Consider the following 27701-nt stretch of genomic DNA (forward strand, 5'->3'; position numbering starts at 1 on the left):
ATCTGCCTTCTTTTGCTATGCTGAAAAAATTATTTTGGTCCAATTACCAAAAACTTTAAAAAGCATTATTTTTATGACTCTTCAAAATGCACAGAGATGTAGATACAAAGCTGCTGCTTGGTAAATCATTACATTCTAGTATTAAACAGCTGTGCTGATGATTAAAAAGAAGTTGTTCAGTCCCACTGAACTATCAGGAATTGCTGGTGCTGGAACACAAGGCAACCTAAGGGCTAACTACAAGCAAAAGCATCAAGAGGTAATCTTTAGGGCCTTTCTAAAAGCATCACGATTGTACAGACACTGTGACTACTTAAAGCTTGTAAGGATAACAGAAGAAAGGATACACAACTTGTAAAGGTCATGTTTAATTTGCATTATTATCACTGTGCCTCTGACCTATTTGGCATTAATTCAACCTCCCACCTCTTTGATGGGAAAATATGCTGAAGAAAATAAAAAAACTTGTAACCACTTTGCTTAAAATGCTCCCTGCCTTTTCCTAATGTTCACAAAAATTCTGAAGTCTGGATCTACAGAATACCCCTAAGAGCTCCTTTTCAACTAAACTTCATTAAATCCTCATGTTCATATACTCTTAGATTACTGTATCATAACTCTATGTCTGACACCTCCTTGAACACCTTTAACCCTAAATGATAAGACCGGTTTAGTATGAATTTATACACATGAAACTCAAGAAGTTACAATTCTCACACCATTTACTGTTCTGTTAATGGCATCTATATAGTATGATTACAGCCAAGCTGTCTATTGAATGTATGTCACTATATACAGAAAACAATATTTTTTATTCCCTGATTTTAAAGTCCTTGTACTCTGTCAATAGCTTATTTTTTTATGTGACTGTCAATAAAATGAAATGAAATTGCAAACACTTCAAAATGCTACCATTAAAACTATCCTTCTGAAATTTATATGACTAAGAGAAACAAGAAGACAGACCCAGTTGTTGCCTTGGCTGCAGCTCTTCCTCCATTTCTCTGGGAGGGTAATCTTTGCCAAACAGGGTATCTGCATACACTAACTAAATCTACATAAGATGAAACACGATCAATAAGATCAATAAGATGAAACACGATCTTATTGTAAAAATCACGAAATCATGAACTTTATGGTAAACCATACAAAAATCTGTGAGATCAGAGTATTCAAAACATTTCATTCAATCCTTAACTGGACCAACACTTTAAAATAAATACACTAATAATTCCATGCATCATAAATTCAGAACAGTATTTTTCTTTAGTAAATGGAGAGTACTAAAGTACGTGATTTTGAAAAGTGAATTTTTATATTGGACAGCAGCAGACTACAGTATGGGGCAAAATGAAAATGCAAAATGTTTTACTACACTGTAAAGCATGTGACTACACTATTGCTTTTAGCAAGAAAAATTTTATTCCCTGACATACACATCAAAGTAAAGTAAGAAACAAAGACAGGGGATGGAAAAGAAACAGCTGAAATAATGTAGAACTTCTCTCATTTAATTCACAGCAACCAACCCAAGGGCAACAGCTGGCAAGTGTACTACCTACAGTTATGGCACATGCTATGACGCGTGCCAGACATTTTCTTCAGACACGCTGCAATCAATATGTCAAAAAGCCTGACAACACAGTTGGGGGTGTCCTGCTATTACAAGATCTCACCACAAACCCATTTATCCAAAATGACAGATTAGTGCCTAAAGAAGACTTTTATAAAAAGAAATGACAATTATCTTCACTCATAAGTAAAAACTCTGAAGAACAGCTGTATAAATTCAGTAAAAAAGACTTTTTTTTCTCTTTTTTGGCAGGGCGGGGACAGGACAGGGATAGACTGATACGTGAAATGAGAATTAATTTTTAATTGATACACTTATGAATTAATTACAGGCTGTTTAGACACAACAGAGAGTGGGAATTAAATTAGCATTACATGCATGCTACTGAGCAGTTTTAAAGGCAGTTATACTTTGAATGATTTATTTGCTCCACCAAGAATAGATTTTTGGACACGTGTCTACAGACAAAAGGCAGCTTTTGGACAAGTGATGCAGGCCATATAGGTGATATGAACATTCCACAGCAAATAGTTTCTTTGGAAAGGAAACTGAATTTCTCACAATCACAAAACTTGTCAGTAAAGCAAGTAAAGGTGTATAGTAAGGTTCCGTGACTCCAGCTCTGAATGAGAACCCCTATCTAACCCTTGGCCATGTTGCTGTTTCCACATGAGCGCTGGTGGAGTTGCTCCCAGGTGAATTATCACCCCTCTTCTTCCATGGAAGACCTTATGTAATACTCCATTAATGAAAGCAAGCAACCCAACAGAATACAAATCATGACTGAACATGCAGCCGCTGCACCACGTACTGAAAAGGAAAAGGTGCTGGTACCAAACACACAGGTGCAGAGGTAATAGAGCAGTATGCACAGTGATAAGCTGGCTTGTACTAGAAGAGCTAAAACTTAGCAGAGTAAGAGTGAATGGAGATCTAGACCCTGCCTGACTTTTAAAATGGAAGGCAGCATTAGCTTACCCCCCCTTGAAGGAGGGTAACAGATTCTTGTCAACAACTATGCTGGCATGCAGCCACTTTGAGACTGCAACTGGAAGGTTCATCTTTACATGAAGGGGCCACACTTTGACCAACAGCTAAAAGTAGAGCAAGAGCACCCCTGCAAAGGGCAGGAGCCCTAGTGTCCTAAATAAGCTGGTTCGACTCAGAGGCAGCATTTTCATGGCTAGTAAATAGCTTCATTTTAAAACAGAGGCAGCTGTCATAGAAAAACCTTTCCCAGTCACCTGAAAGGTTCTGTGGTGGACAGAAATTTCCACTTCAGCAGAGCACAAAGGCACCACTCAAGGGTGTAAGAGCCCTCCCTGTGAAGCAGAACAGTTTCTATTAACAGTCAACAAGGAAGGAGAAAAAAAAGTCTTCAGGGAAAGAACAATCAAATCGCCAATATCCTCGTTAGGTGAGTCCCTCGGTGGGACAACAGTAAGGTGTGAAAGGAGTGCATTTCCTTTCAAATAATTATCTATCTGCTATGGAAAAGTAAAGAAAACATACTCATTTACAATACTACTTGAAATTGCATACAAAAACTATGAAGAAAACCCCTGTGGTATTCTAGCAGCTTTGTTTGAGCATTTCAGGACACCTGGCATCTTAGGTTTGATTCTAGGGAAAAGACAACTGCTAAGAATCAAAATTAGTTTGCAAGAAATGGGTGTATTACTCTTCCCAACTGCTGGTAAACATCACTGCATTGATTTCTATCCAATTCATAAATTGGAGCCTCTTCTTTCAATGCTGTGCTAGAAAGAGCATTTTATAAAAAACATAAAAGCTGAAATATTAGAACAAATTTCAGGACACAGCATGATGTTTGCATTCGCCCCAATCCATCTACTAAAGCAAACCTGTAAAAATAAAAATAAATTCTTGAATTTCAATGTGTTTACAAAACAGACTCACTTATCACTGGAACATATTTTTTAAACTACAAAGCAGTTGCATGTTAAGAGTACAAAGGACTTCTTATAATACAGTCTACACCCATGATCTGGGCACACAGTTACAAGGTACAGATTAAAGCCAATGATATAAACAGTAAACCTTGCCTCTATTAACTTAAATAATTCTCAAGGTTGCAAGCAATCTTTATATGATTAGACAGTAATTATCTCTTTAAATAATTTTTAATTTATTTGTGGAAATCACCCGAGCTGAATGTTTAGGCCAACAGGAGCAAAAAGCAACTGCTGCATCGCATTTTGGTTTTGACTGCAACTTCTTAACGACTGGCTGTGTCTTCATATATTACTCATGCATTTAGAAGTAATAGAGTGAGTCAATGACCTCTGGGGGTAGTGCAGAAATCTCCAAGTTATTGAACATAGATACATTTATAGATGTAGATATAGATGATCACTATATCAAAGTAAAGCTTCAAATGTTCCAAATTTTTTATAACATTTTTACTTGCTGCAATTACTTAAACAAATTAGTGAAAAAAGCTCTGATTTAAAATAGCACCTGCTCTTACTTATCATTACAAAATATCAAAGTACAGAAACAATACATCAAAATAAATGTTTATTTCAACTTGAAACTATATTAATATATTTACAAATTGATATACATATCTAGCAATGAAAAATATACATTTAACATCAAGTAAAACTCCAAATTGTTCAGTTTCAAATTGTTGCTGGGGAAATTTACATTTTTTTCACAGCCATCAATTACTCTCACCTACAGATACTGCTTATTTTTCTCTAAGACTTCACCTATTCAAACAGAACACCAAAACTGCATTATGTATGCTTTTAAGTATTTATCATTAAAATCAATTGCGAAGAGCTAAACAATCAACCATAAGTGTGAAAAATTAACCAACATCTATAGTCAATTAGCTGGTACAGACTGTAGAACTTATCAGAACAAACCAGCAAACTAAATCTTCTCAATTAATCTAATTTATTTTACTGCAATAACAACAAAAGAAACCTACATATTGTACTCTTTGTATCCCTGGGACTACAGGGAATCTTTGCTTGTAACACAGTAAAATGAAGAATAGCAGCAATTACTTTTAAAGACATTTTGAACGACTGAAATTCAAGTGACTTCTGACCTATGGAACTATTTTCCTCTACATGAAAGCCAGCTATAATCTTACTTCTTCTAAGGACACAGGTTTAGTAAACTAAACAAAATGAGAAAGGGATCTTCTAGGGATTCTAGTGTATTCTCTTGAATAGCAGGCATTTATAACTATCAGCAAAAGATAGTTACAGTTTTTTTTCCTTGTGAGTTATTATTAGACTGTGCCGGGGGGAGGGGGGGGGCAGTAATCTATCGAGATTCTATAAAACTAACTTTTAGTCACTTACTGCATCTCAAATCAAATATATTCTGCACATTACTTTCCAAAAAGCATCATGGACACAGAGGAAGGAATTCTGCAAGCATATCAAGAAACCTAAATTTAGGAGCCTAACACTTGTGGTAGGCAATAAGATCTGATTAATGCCCTCAAAAGGCACCTGGAGTGTGAGTCAGCTCATCATAAATTAGGTCAACTAAACTGCTCTCTAAGATCCACTGACAGTAAGGATTAGCTCTTCAAAAGTCCATAACAGGCTTAGGGGTTAAGAGTACCCATGGACACTTAATATAAGGCACCCGAACCTGAGGAAGAAATTCCATCCTCAGTTTTCAAACTGATGACAAGCAAAGAACCAAACTACATCCCGGGCCATAAAGTATACTATTTTGAAACAATTTTCAGTCGAGTATGAAAAAACCAAAGGGGAATAAGGGAGTAATAAAACCACTTCCTAGCTGGAAAGGCATGCTAAACAGCTCAAAAAAATTCTAAATTAAGGGAGTCACATAAATGAAAGCCTACCTTCTTTTAATTTCAAGAATTGAAGTAGCCTACCTCATTTTCTTGGGAAACCTTAGAAAACAAAAGCAAAGTTCTAAAATGGTACAGGATATCAGGAAAAAAGCCCAAATTTATTAATGGAGAAAAAAACCAGGTTTTGTTTTTTAACAAAATAGGTGTGCCTCTCTGTGTCAGTATCTACCCTATCTTCCAACCTCAAGAGAAAGAGCAACAAGACACAATACAGCCTCATCTTCCATGCAAGGCTGTTAAAATTCCATATATTCACCTAAATTATTACTCCTGAAGTGTTTCTTTAAAACCAGATCTCCTACATTCATTACACACATACAGTCTAGATTTTTAAGGAATTAGCGAAACAATTACTTGAATATGTTCTAACTTCAAAATTGTTTCAAATTGTCAGTGAAAATTATGAGGAAGTTCAAGACTAGCTGTTTTCACTTGTAATGAAATGCCACAGACAATTCCTTTCCTCTTCCTCATCTCTCTGTCTTTTTGGTACAGCAAAAATACAGATGAAATAACCTTTCCTTTTATAAAGCCTCCTATTCTTATGATCTTATATCCCAGTTATGCAATCAATTTCATATACTCAAATAGCTAAGACAAAAATACATTAACAGAATATCCTAAAGCCCTGAAAATACAATGTACAGTATAGCTCCAACATCTGCACACTGATTCATCATATCATTATCTGCAGACCACGTTCTGTCCTACAGGTGTTTATATTTGCTTTGCTGAAGTAGAAGATGGGTGTTACACCACTAAATATGATCCATGTAGCGTTACAAAAAAATTACCCCCCCAGAGTTGAAAAGTTTCATTTATTTTGAAGAAACCAAGTAAAAATTTTATTAAAGGCAAAGCATGTGCTTTCCTCCTGCAATGAGAATGAAGGGTTGTATTACCTTCATGCACTGTTATTCCACAGTTGTCACACTGGATTATTTCATCAGCATCTTCACTGTTATCTCCAAGACAAACGCAACAAATCAAAATATGGTCCATTTTCTGGGAACTCCAATTTTGAGACTTCTCAAGGATCAATGAGTCCTAATATTGAAAAATGAAGACACATATGGATTACACCAGGAACTTCGATTTTATTTAAAACAAAGAGAAGATCCGTTATTTGCCCAGTTTTTGAACAAGAATCAAAAAAAGATGGAAAATTATTTTCACAAGGCTATAAGTTTCTCTGTTGTCAAAACATTCAAACACTTCACCCACGAATACAAGAACTGGGATGGATGGATGGATGTCAATAAACCTATAAAGTTATAGATCTGCTAAGATTCAAAGGTCAGAGAAGAGTTACTTCCTCAGACAGAAACATGTATGCAAACCATTTATGTTCTACAACAAGGAATACCTAAGAAACCATTTAAAAGCAAAATTAAAAAAAAAATGGCCACAGGTGACCTTCAAATGTTCCAATATTCAGAAAAGTTGCTTCATTTTGTTAAAATTCTAAATACAAGCCTGCCAAGTTTTCACTTACATATAATATAACAAATTATCAACTCAGTATGATTTTGTTGTAATGCAAATTTATATGGCTCCATGCAAAACTTCATGATTTATTAAAACTACAACAACTTATGTTGTTCTGACTATATACAGGAGTAAGGATTTGCAGAACAAGCACATTGCCCTGTTCTGACAACCTGCAATATGAACTACAGATCTTATATAGAATGTGGGTTTTAACGGAGAATTTTTCTAAGGAAACACAGAGGAGTGCTTCACAAACCAAATAAAGCTGTATGTAAATTTAATTTTCTTAATAAACACTCTCTAGGACTCTCACTATTTTCATTGTGAGTTACAGCCACTGTATCTTCTGCAGTTTCATGGCCTCCGTGCAGTACAAAGAAATAGCAATAAATAGTTTCAAATCAGACACTGAGAGTTCAAGCCTAAATGGTATCCATTCAAAATATCAAAGATGTGAAAATATTCCAAAACTCCTGTGGCATCAACACACAAAAAAAAAAAAAAAGTGAAAGATGCCATCTCAAACATCATTTTCTAATTCTAACCTCCCATTAATGACATAAAATACAGCACCAGTACCACGCCTGAGAAACCATCTAGAAGTAGAAAAGAACATTCAAGCGGTTATGTTGCTTACAGGAAGGCAGCTAACCATGAAAAATAAAAGATTCTCCACTACAGAGTTCAAACACCCTCCTTTTAGAACAAAGCATTTCAAGGAAAGCAATGAACTTGGACATTACTGTGGCCCACCATTACTCAAAATACCCTTGTTTAGCTTACCATTCACATTACAGATAGGCAAATGGCAGATTAATTGTGCAATAGCACAGGTTTCCCTGATGTATCTCACAACTCTACAGATATAACTTATTCTGAGAGTACGTTTGACTTCAACCGTTATTTGGCTTTGCTAAGAGAAGTTTAAAAGGAAATTTGCAATCTCTACTATTATGGAAGCCCAAGGTCTGGTAATTTAAAAAAAGTAGAAAAACAAAACTGTTGCTTTAGATTGAATAAACAGGATTGCATTGCAAAAACGACATTAAAATAAAAATAGCTGTCTGGGCAGTGAGAACATATGCAAACACAGACAAAAAAACCCCAACAAACAAGCAATGATGAAAGGACATCAAATTTTTGATCTAATGATAGGATCCCCATCCATCATGGTTTACCTTACGTAAAGACAGTCAACAGGTCAAACAAAACAGCTGAGTAACTTGTTTTTCTATGCAGACACAGAGAAGGAGTGATCTGGAGAGTATGCTGCTCTCCCCTGCTTTTAGTCCATATAAGCTTCTGAAAGACCCTACCTGTCTAAAACGAGGGAACATCTACATAGAGATAGGAACTGCTGCCAACTCCTGAACTAGTCGGGTTCCCTACTGAGGTGAGAGAAATGATTTCACTATGTAATGAATCACTATGTAATTCCAATTTCTGCGGCGTTAATGAAGAAAGTGAGCATTTCAAACTATATGCCCCTAGACTCCTAATTTAAAGGGAAAAAAAAAATTAAAAATACAATGACCACCTCACTGAGAATAGGAGGATCCTATAAAGCGGCAGTAACTATAAAAACAGAAAAGCACCATTTATCTACTAACGATGCCTGACCTCAGGAAAGAAAGCCAAATTTTTATTCTGTGCATAATACAATACAAAACCACATTGTATTTAATTACAGCACACGTTAAAATATTGTATATGCTGAAACAAGAGTCAGCCCTAAGAGAGTTAACTAAGATAGGCCCCCTAACATCTACTCTGCCTCAGCTACCAAGACTCGTTCTGTTCTGCCCACTGGACCAAAATTTAGAAGAATGCTAGAAGCAGTATACAATAGGCCTAGAGGTAATAAATTAGGATAAGGTAGGATAAGGTAGACATTTGAACAGGAGAAATAGGCCTGGAGGCAAGGCTTTCTCTAAGCTTCAGTGCACGGGCCGAGAACAATGGAAAGGTAGAGAGGTCAGACCGATGAAGATGAGAAGACGACCCCAAAACCTAGGCTGAAGGCCAGAACCCCAGAATTGGGGGCCAAGAAAAGCACTGCCTTTATCTTCTGATCACTGTCCTAAATCTAAAGGCAAGAAAGAACCTCATGTCCATGAATACTAAGAAGCTTCACAGAAGATACATCAGAGACAGCTCTGGGCTTCTGAAACAGGTCTAATTTTTCAAATCAATGGAAATTACGGCCATACTTAAGAATACATAACTCACAGCTCGATTCTGATATGGGAAACAACTCTGAAATAAAACTGCCTATCTCTGTTTCAAGTTCTAATCATCAGCAGAGCTCTTTCAGCTCCTGAGCCAAGAGAATGCAGGTAACAATACTGGAATCACAGAGCTTAAAAATGAAAGAATATGCCCATATAAAAAGTTAATAAAGAAAAAAATCCTAATAAGAATTTTTTTTCAATCCCAATTATTACCAGCAATTAAAATAGCACAGCTCATTCACTATCATATATATACAATACATATCAAAGTATCTGAAATGGACACAGTTGATTCTTTCAAATACTCTGTAGTTCCCTGTCATTTTACACATGTAAATAAAGTTTTAAGAGAACAGCAGAACCCTAAATAATGCCATATCCCTATTATTTCTTAAATGTTATGTTGACATTACAATTCTTTCCTGAAAATTGAATCCTGAAAAAGAATACAGCAATTCTTTTAACTTTGTTCAAAATTTTGCTACTGCAGGACATGAAGTCAGCCATACTGACAACCTGATATCTTAATTTTTCCACAGGCACAACCTTCAAAGCAACACTAATTGTGCACAGGGAAAAAAAGGTTGCTTTATTAAACACTTATATATATTTTTCACATTATGCAATCAGAAAATATTTAATATAATAATCATAGTTCCCAAATGCTTTTTAGTATGGTAAGAAATTAGTTCATTTGTGACTATTATAAGCAAACCCAACATAAATTATCATAATTATTCTATTTGATTTTAAACCCAGTGTGCATATTTCTTTACTTAAAATTCTTCTATTAGTGAACTTAGTGTTCAGACTTTGATGTCTGTCACAAAAAAGGGCTAGGATAAAGAATAACATATCTTTTATCTATTTTATGATTATGTCACAGATGCCTTTAACTTTTAGAACATTACAGATATGCAGCATTTACACTCAAACAGAACTAGATGTCTTGCTAATACATGTTGGTTTGCATACTGGACCTCCTATTTTATTTTAGCGCTAATCCAACCTCCCTAAAGCCAAGAGAAGTCTCTCTATTGACTTTAGTGGCATTATGCTAGCCAAATGGTCCAAGCAAGGTTATTTCATACGCAGTGCCTACTTAGCATAATTTTGTTGCTTCACTTATTCACTTATTATTGTGTTGTAAACACAATTCCAGCCAATCAGTTTAACTTTTCAAATTAACAGAATAGCTACTGGGGAGTAGTTTCCATTTGTCAAGAGATATATTATAGAAAGTTGGTTGCACTACCTCATTACTCTTGCTTTGTGAAAGAGCCAGGCTATCATTTGTCAATTCCTCATCATCTGCATTATTCCTGTTAAGAACTTTACTCTTCTTCTTCTTGGATCCTCCATCACTAGCCGTGCTGCTATTATCTTCTTCATTACCTTCCTCATCATTGTCATCCTCATCACTTCCACTCCCATCATCTTCATCATCCTCATTATCTCCATCACTCCCTTCTTTTCGCAGAGCATTTTTTCCTTTTTTTTTCTCAGCAGTAGGCCGCCAGTCATTGTCATCTTCGCTGTCATAGTCATCCATATCATTTAGTTCTTCCATCGATACAAAATCCAGCAGAGGTCGGTTCCTGCGCAAATTCCATTTTTTTGGTTCATTTGTTTGCTCATCAGCCACAGCATCAGGTTCACCTGCTTTCTCTTTCTCTTTCTTCTTTTTTGGCTTTTCTTCTTCATCTTCTTGCTCTTTCTTTTCAGTTTTAATTACCTCTTTCTCTGCTGTTGGCACCTCTTCTTCAGTGGAGCTTTTTGGCTGTTGCTCTTCTACTTTCTCTTCTGCTGGTTCTTCCTCCAAGATATTTTCTTCTGATTCAGTACAGGAACCTTCACCACTGTCCTTTGATGCATCTTCACTCCCATGACCACTTCCTTCAGAATCTGTTGAGCATATGAAAATTTAAAAAAAGTTCCGACACAAATGTACCCCCAAAAATAAAATCTGTTGAAGCAAGTTGTTAAACAAAAGAATGATGCCTGTTCCTCCCTTATAAGGTATTCCACCTATTTTTTCAGCTGGTATCCAAATATTGCTATTTCAAGTGGTATGTTGAGAATCTGTTAAACATGAATGCATTTTAAGATGCCAAAAGAAAAGATGGTAGAACTTATTAAATGAGCATTATATGTTCCTTTGAACTGCAGCTCATATTAACAATAAGCAGTAGCACAGAGTAATTTCCATGTGAAGTCACACTTTAAAGAAACAGCATTCCAGTTTTTAATTTCTGCAGGTATTTTCTACATCTTCAAAATAAAACAGCTATCCAATAGAGAGAACTTACAAAATGAAGAGTTTACATAACAAGTACTAGTAACAGTATGGATAATCCCATACCTTCATTTTTAGTACATTTGTTTTTCTGGGTTTGAGGGCTCTTTTAATTTCCAGTGTTATTTCACTTATTAATCCCATATAAGCTGTGCCTCATTCAGTGTTGCAGCTGCACAACAATGCATAAATTCTACCCTTATGCCACTCATGGTATCATTCTATGTGTACTCACTATTTCCATTAATTAATACGGGCCAACTGTGCAATAGAAGAGGATTTGTATTTAAAAACTCATAAAAATAAGACAATTTTACTATAAAGTACATGTAAAAAATACTGGAAAATGAAGTGAACATGTTAAATTTTATAAACATCATCCACCTTTACTATTTCTCATCTTATGGGCACCTACTGTTTTTCATTCGCAGTACTAGTTTTATTGAAGGAAAACTCAGAAAATGTGTTTTAAAATAAACAAGAAAATATAAAGTTGCTTGATCCAATGCAGGGATCTATTAGGCAATGGTTACAGTTTTCAGTTTGCTCAAAGCCATTACCAAGTTTTTGATCCAGTCATATAGATGCAAAGATGAAACATGTTGATGCTTGCAAATTAAAAAAAAAATTCTTAATTGCTTTAGCTACCACCCAAAAATCTCCACCTCTCAACATCACCTTACACAGAGAATTTCTGTGCACATCCATCTCTATATAAATCCAAATCAACAAACACTGGGTCAGTGTGCTACACATTTCACATGGCATTTATTTCCACCCCACAGAACACTGCCAATGATTAGTCAGTTGTTACTTCAATGTAATGGTCAGTTTTGTCTTCGTCTGCATATACCTGCATATGGAACTGTTTGGTGAGGAGATTATAAAATTATACACAAAAATAATCCATCAGTGCTATTATGGATCAGGACATTGATGCTATCCATCCCCTCACAAGCTAATAGAAACTAAAAGTTTCCAACAAATGTTCTAAACTTTAGAAACCCAGTAAAAAAACAAGTTATTTTACAATCTTTTGAGAAGAGAGTAATTCAGTCAGTTACCTACACCTATCAGCCTTACTAACTGTAGTAATCAAAGTAAAACATAACTAACTGAAGTTCAAATAGTTGAACTCTCATCAGACATGCACAAAATTAAAAAAACAGTATTAAATACTATGAAGTCTAAAAATTTATTTTTCAATTATAATAACTTTGTCTGGATACAAAATCACAGAATTACAGGATGGGTAAGGCAGGAAGGCACCACAGTGGGTCCTCGGATCCAACCTCCCTGCTCAAGCAGGGTCATCCTCGAGCGCGTGGGACAGGATTGTGTCCAGACAGTTCTTGAATATCTCCATGGAAGGAGACTCCACAACCTCTCTGTTCCAGTGCTTGGTCACCTGCACAGCAAAGAACTTCTTCCTCATATTCATGTGGAACTTCCTGTGTATGTTTCTGCCTGTTGCCTCTTGTCCTATTGCTTGGTAACCATCGAGAAGAGCCTGGCTCCACTCTCTTGACACTCTCCCTTTCAAATACTTACAGACATTGGTGAAGTCCCCTCTTAGTTTTCTCTTCTCAAGGCTGAACAGGCCCAGATCCCTCAGCCTTCCCTTGTACGAGTGAGTGCATCCAGAGAAGGGCCAATGGTGAGAAGGCTGCAACACTCCATGGAGAAAGGCTCAGAGAATTGGGGTTGTTCAGCCTGGAGAAGAGAAGGCCGCAGGGAGACAGAAACAGAAACTTTTACCAAGTTTGAAAGATGGAAGGGTTTAGATGAGACACAAGGAACATTTCAATAAGCATGGTGAGACACTGAAACAGGTTGCCCAGGGAACCTGTAAGTGCCCCATCACCGGAAATATTCAAGGTCATGTGGGATGGGACTTTAAACAACCTGGACTAGCAAAAGATGTTCCTGACGAGGCAGGGGGTTGCCTAGATTATCTTTAAAGGTCCCTTCCAACACAAACCATAATGTTGTCAACAGAATTTTGGGGTTTGGATATGTGTTGGTTTATGGGACACCAGGCCTGCTGGCAGTAGATATAGCACAACTGTCTCAAAGAAGGAAAAAGGATCTTTGCAGACTAGTTAGTAGGGCTCATTTTTAAAAGACTTTAAACTAGATCAGAAGAGGGAAAGGGATAAAACCAGGTTCACTAGAGACATACCTGGGGGCAGCACACCAATGTTTGAGGGACAGTGATAGCAAAGTCCTTTGGTCTGTGGCCTCTATGGAGGTAGGGAATGGAGATCCATGTAACAGTAAAGATACAAGGGTTTTGATGTGTTAGAAAACATGGAAGCAACTAAAAATAGTCATGTAAGACTTAGGGCTTGTCCCCCCAAAAAGGTGGTGAGATCAACAGTCCAACTGAAGTGCACCTACACCAATGTACACGGCATGGGTAAGAAACAGGAAGAGTTGGAAGCCGTTGTGCAGCAGTAAAACTAAGACACAGTTGCCATCATGTAGACATGAGATGACAGACAACTGGAGTGCTGTAATGGATGGCTATAAACTCTTTAGAAGGGGCAGGCAAGCAATGAGAGGTGGTGGACTAGCACTGTATGTTAGAAAGTGTTTTGATTGTTTAGGGCATAATGATGGTGACAATAGGGTTGTTTAAGGGTAAGACTCAGGGGGAAGTCCAACAAGGTGGAATCTGTTAAAGACCACCCACCCAGGATGAAGAGAAAAGCAAAACAGTCTATAAGCAGCTGGGAGAAGTCTCACAATCACTAGTTCTCATACTCATAGGGGACTTCAACTTACCAGATGTCTACTGAAAACAGCAGAGAGGAAATGGTCTAAGATATTCCTGGAGCATGTGGAAGATAACTGTCTGACACAGCTGGTGAGGGAGCCTAGTAGGGAATGCTCCCCACTGGACCTGTTGTTTGTGAACAGAGAAGAACTGACATGATGGCTGTAAGCTGTCTTGGGCAGAGCAAAACTGAAATGATAGTTTTTAATTCTCAGAGAAGTAAGGAAGGCAGTCAGCAGAACAGCTGCCTTGGACTTTCGGAGAGCAGATGCTGCCCTGTTGAGAGGTTGACAGAGACTCTTGGGAGGCAGCAGAAGAAGACTGGACATTTTTCATGAAGGAAATCTTAAAACCACAGGAGCAGGCTGTCCCCATGCGCTGAAAGACAAGTCAGTAGAAGACTGGTCTGGTTGAACACAGAGCTGAGAGCTTTGGCTGGAATGCAGGAAAAAAAGGAGAGTTTATGGCCTTTGGAAGAAGGGGCAGGCAACTCAGGAGGACTACAAGGATGTCATGAGGGAGAAAATCGGAAGGGCCAAAGCCCAACTAAAATTTAATCTGTTTACCTGCCATAAAAGACAATAAAATATGTTTCTATAAATACATCATCAATTAAATGGCTGAAGATAATCTCCATCCTTTACTGGATGTGGGGGGAAACATAGTGGTAAAGGATGAGGAAAAGGCTGAGAAACTAAATGCTTTCTTTGCCTCAGTCTTTAATAGCAAGACCAGTTGTTCTCCAAGTACCCAGCCTCTTGAGTTGGAAGGCAAAGAGAGGGAGCAGAATGAAGCACCCAAAATCCAAGGGGAAACGGTCAGCCTGACCTCAGTGTCGGGGATAGTCATGGAGCAATTATCTCGAGTACCATCACGTGGCAGGTGCAGGGTATCAGGTCCAGTCAGCATGGGTTTGTGAAAGGCAGGTCCTGCTTGACCAACCCAATATTTTTTATGACAAGATGACCCTCTTAGTGGATGACGGAAAGGCTGTTGATGTTGACAGGTTCTGAGTGCTTATGTGCCCTACTTGTCTCACTGTAAATAGGATCCTGCCATGTCAAAATTAACTGGATTTTTAAGTTAGCTTTTATTATTTTCTCTTATTTCCCTACCGTAAGTCCATCGGAGACATTTGTTTTGATGCTTTAATTGTGCTGTTGAGTTTCTAAATATACTTAAACCTCTTGTCAATTTAAGCTCCCATTTCATATTTTGTGGGGAATCTTAGTCTGAGTATAGTTTGATCTTTAACAGCACTCTAAATTCCTAACAGTGATTCCTGTACATCAATACTATGCCATGCAAGCAATTTAAAGCAGAGAACAAATGAACACTATTTTCATTCACGTCTCTCCTTCAAACTCTCTTTGCCTTCTGTCTGCACATTTTGTTTCGTACTCTCCTTTCTGCACTCATATACACACCAGAGATACCTATAGCAAGGTCTGAATGCACCCACTGTGATAGGTGCTTTTCCAGAAAAAGCTATTCTGTGATAACAGCAATTTTTTCAGGTGTTCTTCTGTCAGCTGTACTTTTACTGAGGAAGAGGCTGTAGTATACAATTTTCTCCTTGAAAGAAATGCTTAAAGAATGGCTATTTCAAATTGGCAACCATATCATGTCATTTCCTATGGGAAAGAAGTCAAGCTACTCTAAGTGAAAGATGGGGCCAGATACACCATCAAATAGTGAAGAATATAGAGCTCCACTGAGAACAAATATGAAAGATAACAGTTGGGAGAAAGACATCATTTATTCCTCTACACCTTGTATTTTTAGCTTTACTAAGCACAACAGCAGGTGGCAGTCAAATCCAAAGAGGATAACTCTGAAAGGAATTCTCCATAACAGAACATTATGCTACAGAATTAACATACCAAAAAAAAGTGTAATAAAGAAACACTCCACTAAGCTGTGGAGTCTTGTATAATACGTACTATGCACAAGACTTCAGGGTAAAGCTACTAAAATCACTACAGCAGTCAAAAAGAAATCCCCCCAGGGTTTTGCAGGACCATTTTACAAACAACTCTAAACATGATACCCCAAAATTTTTTATTTTTTTTTAACATTCTAAGAAAATTCATCTATACAGAGAGTAAATGCTGCACAACATAAGTACATAGCCAACCACTCACAGGAGACAGTCTAATTCTTCAATGCAGTATTTAGCTTAACAAGCAGCTCTGTAAAAAGCAGATTTATTGTTTAAGTGAACTCTAAACGATAAGCTAGTTAAAGGCAATCATGGACTCAATTTTGGACTTGCCTCTTCCATTAATAAAGCTTAACCAACTCCAAATAGTAGACAAGAAGCATTTGGAATCACATTAGAAAGTTCTTTTATTTGCACTGAGTCCTATCTGGTTGAGTCTTACCTGCATGCTCTAAGCTGCCTACCAAGAAGTGAAAAACCCGAAAAACTAAGCATGTAACATAGAAAGAAACTACCAAGTTATTACTGCTAAATAGTATTGTTCAATAATAACCTACAGTCACCATGTGACAAGTTATCCAGCCCACAGAAGCCTTCACAATACCCTCTTTTTGAGGGCAGTAACAAAAACCATGATACAGGTGAGGTTAATGTCACTCAAGTACCACCACCTTGCCTATCGGTCCTTTAGCCTCTTTCCTCCCCATCACAAGGCGAACAAGTCTTTCACATGGTGAAATTCTCTAGGTATCTCTGCTAAAACACCATGTTACATACCATGTACAACCCCTTATCCAGGGTGTTTGCATCCTGACAGATGGAACAGCCTCTGCCCATAAACTTCCTTACAAGAACAACTCCAGACTCACAAAAACTCCTTTGCACATGTGCTATACCAAACATGTAAAATCAGCTGTACTTCTCCAGAATACCTTAAGGAAATGTTTAAACTAATTAGGAAGTTACAACATTAATAACGGGATGTTAAAAAAAGGCAGGAAAACCTAGATCATACATGGAAAATAGGAAGTTTTAAACTGCCAAAGACAAAGTTGTGTAACTGGTACATTTGTCTATTAGATTAAAGACACAGAAGTCCATTATGCTAAGACCAATATAAATATAAGCAAGAACTGAAAAGGCTTAATACCTCACTTTCAACATAAGTTCAAAAAAGAGAATTTAACACCAGTTAGATATACCCCCCGGCTTTCTGTGCTATTTTGCCACGTATGATGATTAAACACTGGTAGACTACTGGCAATTCAACACCAGTAATGCTGGCAGTTAAAGAAATTGAACTGTCCAAAGTAAAATGATTAAAAACACACAAAACCAAACCAATAAAGACTAAGATCCTACTGCTCTATGGAGAGAAAGATGTTTCTCAAATAATGCTTTGAAGGGAAGTATCTAATCTGTATTAACTGCAGCTGTTGACTGGTCAGAGCAGGAAATGAAAATGACCACTGATTCGTGATTACAGGTTTCAGAAAACAAGTACTTAGTTTAATAGAAAAAACAATGGGAAGGGAACATAAAGGGAAGTAATTTAGTAAGCAGTTTCTTCCCTTTTACACTAGCAGTAATTATATTATATGGCATTTCTGTAGATTTTTATTGAAGTCACAAAACCACTCAAAACTAAAGGTTGCCAATTTTGACTTGAGTCATGAGGAAGTGCCTTATTGACAATGTCATAACACAGATGAAACTGGTTGCCCTACCTCTTGAAGTTCCTTGACATTTTCCAGTTTCCTCATTTTTAACATCTCTTTGGGATAAAGTACTGCACAGCCCATGACTTTCCTCAGCAAAGCCGCAGTCCTAAATAATCCATAAAACTGACTTCCAGTACAAATAATTGAATAATAAGCTAGAATATATATTTAAAAAAAACCCAAAAACTAAGAGTTTTACATCTTGTACAAGGGAAGTGACGTCTTAAAAGACAGATGAACGTGCATTTGGAACAAATTAAGACTAAGTCTCTGACGCCCTGTAACAAGTACACGCTCCTGAAACACTTGAAACATCGCATCCTCACTGAGCATGTCTAGACTCTCAGAGGAGGCCAGGCTACAAAAAGACCGCCCCACCAAGCTGGAGTAACTAAACCACAAAAGAATCTTCTCCACGTGGCAGGGAATACACAAGAGATGGACACACACACACACACACACACACAAAAAGGGGAAATGTAAAAGAAAGCAAAGTAGGAGTAGTAAAGTAGGAGACCACAAAAATCCTGTTTAAGACTGAGTGAACAAGCAGAACGACACTGAGCCAATGAGCAAGGGGTCTGTAAGGGGCAGACAGACTGGCAAGACAAGGCATAAAAAGTCACAGTAGGGCAAAACCAAAGAAAAATAATGTCATTCCATCACTAAATCTGCCCTGTACAGACACTGGAATGAAGCCTAGATTTCTGTTACATATCTCCTCTGCTGTCAGTAAGCACACGGAATAACAGAAATCTCAGTGTTTCCAAAGGGAATGAAAGTTGGAAATGCTTGTCAGTCACTCCAAAGTTTTACTTCAAGTGGCAGACGTTTGTACAGACAAATATTTTACTTGAAAGGAAAATAATCCAAGAGAAAATAATGCTTGCATTTTCCATTTTCTCAATTGGAAAAAGCCCTTGTGAATTCCACTCTGAGGAACTACACATTAATATGTAATTATGTGATAATTTACCAATGACTAACTCATCAATATTTTCTTTTACCTTCACTGTCTACTGAAAGCACCTTACAACTTTACTGTTGCATATCATTTAAGTTTAGACTCAAAAACAAATGTATTAGTTTCTCCATCAAGATTTCAGTACTGTTTATCACTAGAGTATTTTGATGTTTTGCAAACATTTCTTTATATTACAACATTCTGTACAGGAAAGCAAAAGCAGAATCTCCATTGTGCTAACAGGAAACAAATTACAGAAAATTTGCAACTTTTTATTTCTAGATCAAGACACAGGTTTTTCAGAATACCTAATATATGCATTTATGCAGATCATTACATGTTTTAAACAGAGCTCCTACTGACTTCAGTTGCAATAATGGTACATAATACATATGCAAGTCAGGCTCTGCACTCAACACCAAAAAAAAAATTACCAATGTGTCTAAAAATTCGAGTCTACAAGACTTGTAGCAGAAGTGGTGACAGGATCAGTTCTTCAAGGCAGCAATCAGCTATGCTCTTCTTAGCTACGCTACGAGAGAGAGTCAGTCTTTAAATTCACATATTATTATTGTTCAGGGACTACACTACATTTCTCAGCATCATTTCAATTTTAGTACATGTGCTGACGAAACTGAGTTCACTGGTAAGAGAGAAGAAAAGTGGTAAATCCTTGCTTTGGAGTTCTGCTGAGAATTACTCTACACCTATACTCTGATTTCTGACATCAGTATATCTCCAGCTGCTCTCACTGCAGGAAAAAAAAATCAACAAAAAAACTTCCAGAGCATGCTCTGGTTAACTTAAAAGCCAAACTTCAAATAACCTTCAGTTGTGTATATTACAGTACCATCATTTCAACTCACATATTTGTACATTCCGACTCCAAAGGGACAGGTTTTTTGACTGATCCCACATTAAGATTACATATGACATTCTTTCTTAAGGAACAAATTATTCAGGATGTTTACAAAAAACAGAAGAATACAGTACTTTAGAACATAGCATTACTACTAGAAACAGAGAAGCCACTAAAAAGTGCTTCGTCCAATATTAACATAATGAAAAGCCTGAAGGCCTGAAAACTACTTACGTTAAGTAAATTTACAAAAATATAACAGTTTTAAAATCAGTTTCCGTAAAGAGATGTCAGAATGTTGAGATCTTTAAAGTGGTAGAGGCAGTAACTGACTGCTGGTGTGACCTAAATCCAAAAGAAAAGAAATTAACTACACTGTAAGTAAAGGCCACATCTCCTATGGATTTTTTGGTGGAAATGGAGGTTAGGTGATTTGAAATATTTTCTGTAATGAAAAAAATTTACCAAGGCACCAGGACTCCAAATACAAAAATTCAGAAATGCCAATTCCTTCCTAAAAGTATTTAATAACAACTTCTCAAATACTTACTGCATTGCACATTCCCAGAAATTTGGCAGAACAATGAACATGTGTAAAAGTTTAACTGTTCAGAGCTCAGTCTTTATAGACTTGCACAGTATCATGTACTAGCATATACCACTGGAGATCCTAAATCTCATACATATGGACATCACACAATCATCAGGGAGAAAACAACTTCAGAATTCTTTTAATTCAGTATTTAAATAATTCTTTAACTTTTAACTTTCAAATTTGTTTTGTTATTTTAAACACCTTTATGTGCATTTGTGAATGAAATAAACATATTGTAGAGCTGCAGAACTACCATACTTACAGGACTTTTCTGAGTGCATAAGTAGAATTTATGCTCGTTTTCAAAGCACTTCTAACTGATTCTTCCTTCTGACACATTAATTTCCTTTTGCAAGCAAACTATATCATGTCATTCTGAATTCAAACACATACTAAATACTGATTTGCAACAGGTTGCACATGGAGAGACCTCTATAGTCATTAAAAGAAGAAAAAGAGCAACATCTCTGAGTGTACTGGAAAAAGGCACATTAGGCTTTGAAGGTTCAATTCATAGTGAGAAAAAGGAAAACCTGTTTTTTATTAGCAACAATATGGAACTTGTCTAGTAGGGTTGCTTATGCGCATACACACAAATTCCTTACATATATATATAAACTTTGAAATTATTCATTTTATTTATATGTATGTATGTGTGTGTGCACATAAAAAAGTCCTTTTATTTCATCACTTCTTCCATCCAAATCTAATGGACTAAGTACAACCAAATTTAAGAGTATGTTATACCAACTTCCTTTTAAATCAGCACAGATATTCTGTTTCAAATATCCTGCACCTATTCATTTAACTTGTATTACATGTAAGAAATATTTTCTTTTTCTTTCCACTGAAGAGGTTATTTGTAATAACTTTCTATTCCCCAACTTCTCCAAATGCTCATAACTTTCTTCTTTCACATTGAAAAATCTTTGAATATAGTGTAAAATATCAAACTCTCTTGCTATTTCAAAGTGTTTTCACTAAATTTTAAACTTTACTAAACAGAACATTCTTTTCTCCTATCAATAAGAGATATAGGTTCAGAAATGCTAAAACAACACTGTATCAGATACATGAACACAAAACAGCAATTAGAAAAACATTTTTTAAGTAGAACTTGAGTTTTTCTCATACACTCATTTCAATTCGGCGTTGCATTTTTCAGGGAAAATCCATTCAACTTCCTCAAAATGTAACTGAGATTGACTCTAAAGGCTAGATACTGACCTGACCCCCAAGCATACATACAATATCCTAAAAGTCAAAAAGGATATCAATTACAAATGAATATTCTGCATTTACACATTGTTGAGTCAGGAAGCTGTATTCATTATTTTTAATTAATTACTGTCTTTTTGATCAACTAATATACTGCTCTGAATTCTGTGTTCATCACCCATACTCCCTTTCCAAATCTTTTCCTTTAAGTCCTGTCTACACTGCTGTTCCAGAACAGGGAGGTTTTCTCTGGGAATTAAAAATCATTTCCTTTTACGGCAAATTGTACCTTACTCGAAAGAAAGGATCAAAAATCCCCAGAACAAAATTAAAAGAGTAAATGAAACAAGTCCCCAATAGTCTTAGCATGAAATTGGTAAGGTTACATCAGTTTTATTCTCTCATGCCATTGAAGCCTGCTTCTACCAGAACAACTAAGGAAAATATGTCTAAGCTTGGGGGATAAAGGGGGAAGAAAAAAAAAACTAACATAAACAACCCCCACCCCTAAAAACCACACCAGGAAAAGCAAACCAAACAAACCAAAACAAACCACAAACAAGGAGCATTAACGCATATCTTAAAACTGACGCTGGATAAATTATTATTATGCATTTTTAAGTTCACCAATACAGAGGACCTGGCCAAATGTTAATAAATAAGCCTTTAAATGGAGATGGGAAGTATTTTTGCTCTGTAAACCACATGAAAACATACATCAGCATCCCCAGTGCAGAAATAACAAAGTGAAGTTATTTGATAGGCTGCTTTTCTTATATGTTAAACATCCTATATCTCCCTCATTTCCCCCAGCATGTGCCACAGAACATCTAACATGCAGTTTACTGACAAACATGGTCCTGCCCCTTCTTTCCCTTCCCTCCAACTATTCTTGAATTTATTAATTTTATTTTGACATCTTGTCTATTTTCAGTTTCTGTGAATGTTCACCGAAGATATAGGAATTTGCATATATAGAAAAGACTGCAAAACAACAACACTGGGGCAAGGACTTCCACCTAGTATGAAATGCATACACCTTTCTGTATAACTATCTGAACAGACATCTTAAGTTTACCTATTGTAAAAAAACAATAAAAGCCTGAACAGATTATCTTTCTGCTTTAGGTTCTTACTCACCCACTGGAATTAACCTTGAGAAAAAGGCAAGTTCCTAAGTTCACAACCAACTATTATCCAGACTTCTTCAAAATAAAATGACTTTAGGTCTTTCTTATTTCAATACAAATACAGTAAAAATTTTAAACAAATCCCTACATTGAATAAATAAAAACCAATAAATACACCTAAGGCAATCTGCACAGCAGCTACTCAAATGCTTCTACCAAAACCTGTTTGATAATCATGAGATTTCTGCTGAGAAAAAAATCATCACAGTTGAACTACTGACTTCCAGTTATGCAATCATGTCACTCCCTTCAAGGGGCTCCAAGTCCCAACAGTTCACGACAAGCATTCTGTCTCCTGTATAATATTAAATAAGCAACCATAAACCAAAAATGAGAAAATTCTGAACCAAGGAGATGAGAAAGCATATTTACCTGAAGCATCTCCAACTTTAAAATCACTGTCATCAGAGCTATCATAATCTAAAGCTTCCAGCAGCGAAGCTGCCAAAGGCTTCACTTGTCTCCTCTTCGAACTGCGGTCCACTGCAGGGAAAAAAACCACAGTGTTGTTATAGGGTGGCACAATGAGGATTCAGCATCGCTACGGGCATTTAAACCAAAAGGCAGCACGGCGGTGCCAGGCAGGGCAGTCCCGAGCGCAGCGCGGGGACAGCCGCTCGCACAGGCGAGAGAGGGCAGGGTCCGCCCGGCGGAGCGCGGGTGCTCCCTGCAGGCGCCGGGAACCCGCACGGCACCGGCACCGCGGGCTGCCCGCGGCCCCGGGAGCGCTGGGCGGGCACTGGAGTGGCCGGACACCCCTGGAGCCACCAGCATCCCCAGAGGAAGCGCCTCGGCGTGATCCGCCAGCGACTCGAGGCAGGGGGGACGTGCAGCCGGGACCGCGGGACGCCCGAGGGACCGAGGGATGCGCCCGCTCGCCCGAGGGCGGGGACGCTCCACGGGCAGCGCGACAGCTCCGCGGGGCAGGGCCGGCAGGGTCGGCGCGGGTGACTTACTAAAGGCTGCGCGGGTGTGCGGCAGGCGGGCGGGGCCCTCGGGAGCAGCGCCGCCGAGCCCCGGGCCCCTTCCCCAGACAATGGACACGGCGGCGACCCGGATGCACACCCGCGCGCGCCCGCCCCGCCGCGCACGCGCCGCCCCGGCGCCTGCGCAAGGCGCGGCGAAGCCCAGTAGGGGCCGTGCCCGGGCCCGACCCGCGCCCGGAGGCGGCCGCGGTTCCGTGGTCGGGATCGCCCCGGGGGGAGGCACAGGCAGTCCCGGAGCGACGAGCGCCGCTCACAAGGGCTCAGAGCAACGCCATTCGTTCTCGGGGGCTGCCTGCTCAGGATCTCTTGTATTACCTCAAGAACCTATTCTGGCAGTTTTCCGTTCCCCCCACGTGGAAAGGAAGCGCTATAAAGCTCTACTCATTTAACCCCCGCTCTAAGAGCTTTGTTCCTCGTGGGCTTTCCTGTGTTGTCAAGCTCATTCTTGCGCTTTTGAAGAACAGCAACCCAATGCATTGGGAAGAAAAAAAAAGGGGGGGGGGGGGGGAAATGGTGTTTAAGGGCAGGTTGGATGGCGCTCTGAGCAACGTGGTCTAGTTGAAGATGTCCCTGCCCACGGCAAGGGGGTTGGAATACATGATCTTCAAGGTCCCCTTCCAACCCAAACCATTTTGTGGTCCTATGATTCTATGACAATACAAACCAAACAAACCCCAGGGATTATTGTTTGACCTCATCACACAGGCCTGGGAGCTCAAAAGCAGAAAACATAATGGTGGGAGACAGACAACGAAGGAGAGCAATGCTGAGCCATTGCCTGTTCAACAGAGTCCTAACTTCGCCTCAGTTCCACAGCAGTTTTGCCGGAACCCCCACCCCCACCCCGCCAAAATGAACCACAAAACCTTTATGAGGTGTTTAAAAGGACTTGAGGGAATAATCTGGGGTTGGCTTTTTCCTCAAACTTGTTTTTGTAATTAGAAGAACAAGGGCATCTTAACTGATGGTCTGGCACACTGGTATGATTTCAAGAGCTCAAGGATCAAGAATAGTGCTAAACATGAAAACTTCCAGCAGAATTGTAAGGGCTTTAAAATTGGAAGACATGTGTTTAACACTGGATAAATGCAAATAGGGCCAAACTAGGTCTACAATGAAGCGTGGAGGGAGCATAAAGTTTGGCAAGTGTACAACCCATGACCAGAGCCTGCATTACATTTAGCACAGCGCTGCATGTATCACCCACACAAGCATTCCCACAGCCAAAACTTCCCTTGATATTGCAAAGATGGGTCATTGGTGTATAAGCATTCTGTTTTTAAATAGAGCACAGAGATGACTAGTCGGTGAATGATGTAATTATGCAGCTGAAATATTTTCAACAATAATTTTCTGTGTTTCCAATTCTGAGTATTTTGAAAGGACGGAAAATTCCAAAGATAAGTGTGTATTCTATGTTAGTTCTGTGCTTGAATTTCCTAGTTTTCTTGTACCACATTATCACATTCACAGCTGATGTGTTCACACTGACACCACCTGTTTCCTCCATAAATTCTTTGGCTACATAGGAAGGATGACTGCAAAATGAATTCTCGTCCTGAACCTGGTTTTGCCAGCTCTACCCAAATATGCTATTGGCTCGTGCAGTCTAGTATTTTCTTCAAAACTCTGATCAGCTTCCCTGTTCAATAGGAGTTGCATATGTCTTAGCTTTTCACTCCCTGAGTGTTTTTTTTCCTTTTAACTGGCATCCTCATACTACTTTCCCTTCACACACTATTTCAGTCTTAAAAGACAAGTGGCAGGGCTCAGATTCCCTCGTTTAGGCTCTGCAGATCCATGCTGACATGTGCAACAACAAGTTCTGCAGAACTCCCTTCCTGCCAATGGTCAAGCCCCTGATCTTGTGCCATACACAGTGATTGGCAGGACAGCTCAAGTCACGTGTAAGGGGAAGGAAAAGTAAAGAACTGCCCCCAAATTTGCCCAAATAGAAGATCAGAATGAGGGGCACAGACAGCTTTGAAGAATGAGAGGTTTCAGCACAAGACAAGGGGAGAGGAGCACCGAGTAGAACAGTGAAGGAATTTACAAATCTCTTAAATATGAATGTCAACACAGATGTATGGACTGTCTGGCTTTCAGTTCAGCCCTTTGGGGCAGCCTGCAAAGCTGGGATTATTGCAGTCTCTACCTATATCATTCTGGCAGGAATAGGTGACCAAACAGAAGTTAATTAATGGCTGCCTGCCCCTGCTCACATTCCCCAGCTGTTCCTTCCTCCTTTCCTCTTATGTACTCCTTACCATTACTCAAGCTTTCTTGGCCCTTCTCTTACTCTTTCTTGTCTCAAACCTTCCCCCCTCCCCTTTTTTCCCTCTCCAAAGGAATATTCACATTTTCATTTCTGAAAATAGCATGCACACACTCTGTTATCTTCTGTCCTCAGCTTGCATACTTTGCCCTCATTTCTCAAAAGGGAAAAAAACCCCCACATCAATAAAATGAAAAGAACTGTGAAGTGATTAAAATTTATTCACTGTTTCCCTAACATTCTGGGCAACAAACATAGAGCTTACAAACAAATACTCCAAATGTAATAATTAGAAGTAAATAAAACATACAGCGTAGAAATTAAGTAGAACTAGCAGTTTCTCTTTTGGTCATCATTCTTTGGAAGATTCTGGCTATTAAAACACCACCTATTAAAAGGTAATTACTCCTTAGTAGATGCTAACTTCCCGTAGTAGAGTCACATTATTTCAAGTAACGGGAAAAGAAGGGAGAATTCATGCTCCAAATGAAAGGAACCTTCAGAATGTCTAATCCCCTTATTTCTGCGAGGCCTTTGCCAATCTCAGCAGATAATTGAGAATGTTGAAATGTTCAGTTGCCTTTTTGGTTGAAGAAATGAGGTATTATTGGCATGCTGCTGGGAGCTGGGCACTGTACTAACATTGCTATATCCATTAAATAGATTGTAAATGTTGTCAGTTTAGCACCTTTAAGTACTACCCTATTAAGTACTACAAAATATTATCTTAAAAGGTCATTTTTAGAGGAAAATTATGAAGAGCTGAAACAGTACATCTAGTATGAAAATGTCATGGCAGCTCCATCACTAACATAATACCTAAAAAAATGCCTAGAAATATTTCAGTATTTCAGGTCATGTCAAGCACATCAGGTCTTTGAATTATCTCAGCATTTCAGTGCTTCTCTTTAGGTTGAGCCTTCAGAGCACAGCCTGTTGCAAGAGTAGGTGTCTGAATCTCCATTTCAGTGCTGCTCTTCAACTGCTAGAGAAAGAGACAAAATAGTATCTTCTGCCTGTACTTTTGCCCTAAGAAAAAAAGAATCTTTGTTGTGGTTCTGTTAAGACCATTTTAGAAGGAGTTACACAATAGCAAGTCAGCAGAGAATACAGTCACAGTCACATAAATTACCTTAAAAATATCATTCTTAGTTTAATGAATTTGTCGAGTTTTCAAAGGAAGAAGTACAACATTTTTTCAAGTAGGGAATAAACTCAAGAGTAAGTATGTTTTTAACTCATCCATCAGCTGTGAATGGAAAAATAATAGTTTGAAATCTTGTATCTATTTTTTTTCCTGTCAGTGAGCAGACAATTATAGCATGACCTACCTGTCTGAATCCAAACAGCAAATTCTTTTTTGTCCATCAAAACATCACCATCTGTAGTAGGGAGACTGACCTCTTGAAATATCTTTCCAAAGAGAATTTTTCCTGCTTTTACTCTTTAACTGTGCCATTGCAGTTAAAATGATCTCTGCTCTTTTGTCCGGTATTATATGGTAAAATATAAAAAGACTCAGATATATAAAAATATAAAAAGAATCAGATGCCCTTTCTGTTTTAAATTACAAAGGGAGAAAGTTCAGTATGAACAGTCTCCAACAATAAGGCTTTGAAATAAACTACAGACTGCTACAAGGTCTACTGCAGTCAAATGCTGCCAGGGAATGTTCCCATCAGATATTGAGAGATTTCTTGCAGTCCTAAG

The 27701-nt window shown here is 38.2% G+C and overlaps 1 protein-coding gene across 5 annotated transcripts in view; it reads right to left on the minus strand.

The window, feature by feature from the left end:
* Positions 1 to 23953, minus strand: part of PHF14 (PHD finger protein 14) — a 362909-nt gene extending 338956 nt beyond the window's left edge. For 2 of the 5 annotated variants that reach the window (XM_051786021.1, XM_051786019.1), the window contains exons 1-4: positions 23687 to 23818; positions 23103 to 23213; positions 10422 to 11071; positions 6347 to 6491 (exon numbers count right to left, since the gene is read on the minus strand). In XM_051786021.1, the coding sequence (XP_051641981.1) occupies positions 6347 to 6491; positions 10422 to 11071; positions 23103 to 23213; position 23687 (907 nt within the window). In that variant the 5' untranslated portion in view covers positions 23688 to 23818. Of the gene's footprint in view, positions 1 to 6346; positions 6492 to 10421; positions 11072 to 23102; positions 23214 to 23686 lie in introns of all 5 variants that reach the window. The other 3 variants (XM_051786018.1, XM_051786017.1, XM_051786020.1) reach the window with 2 other exon arrangements.
* Positions 23954 to 27701: the final 3748 nt, after the last annotated feature.

Source organism: Manacus candei, unplaced genomic scaffold, assembly GCF_025592945.1.
Source record: "Manacus candei isolate 608988 ecotype Guabito, Panama unplaced genomic scaffold, ASM2559294v1 h1tg000021l, whole genome shotgun sequence".
In the NCBI taxonomy this organism is placed as follows: Eukaryota; Metazoa; Chordata; class Aves; order Passeriformes; family Pipridae; genus Manacus; species Manacus candei.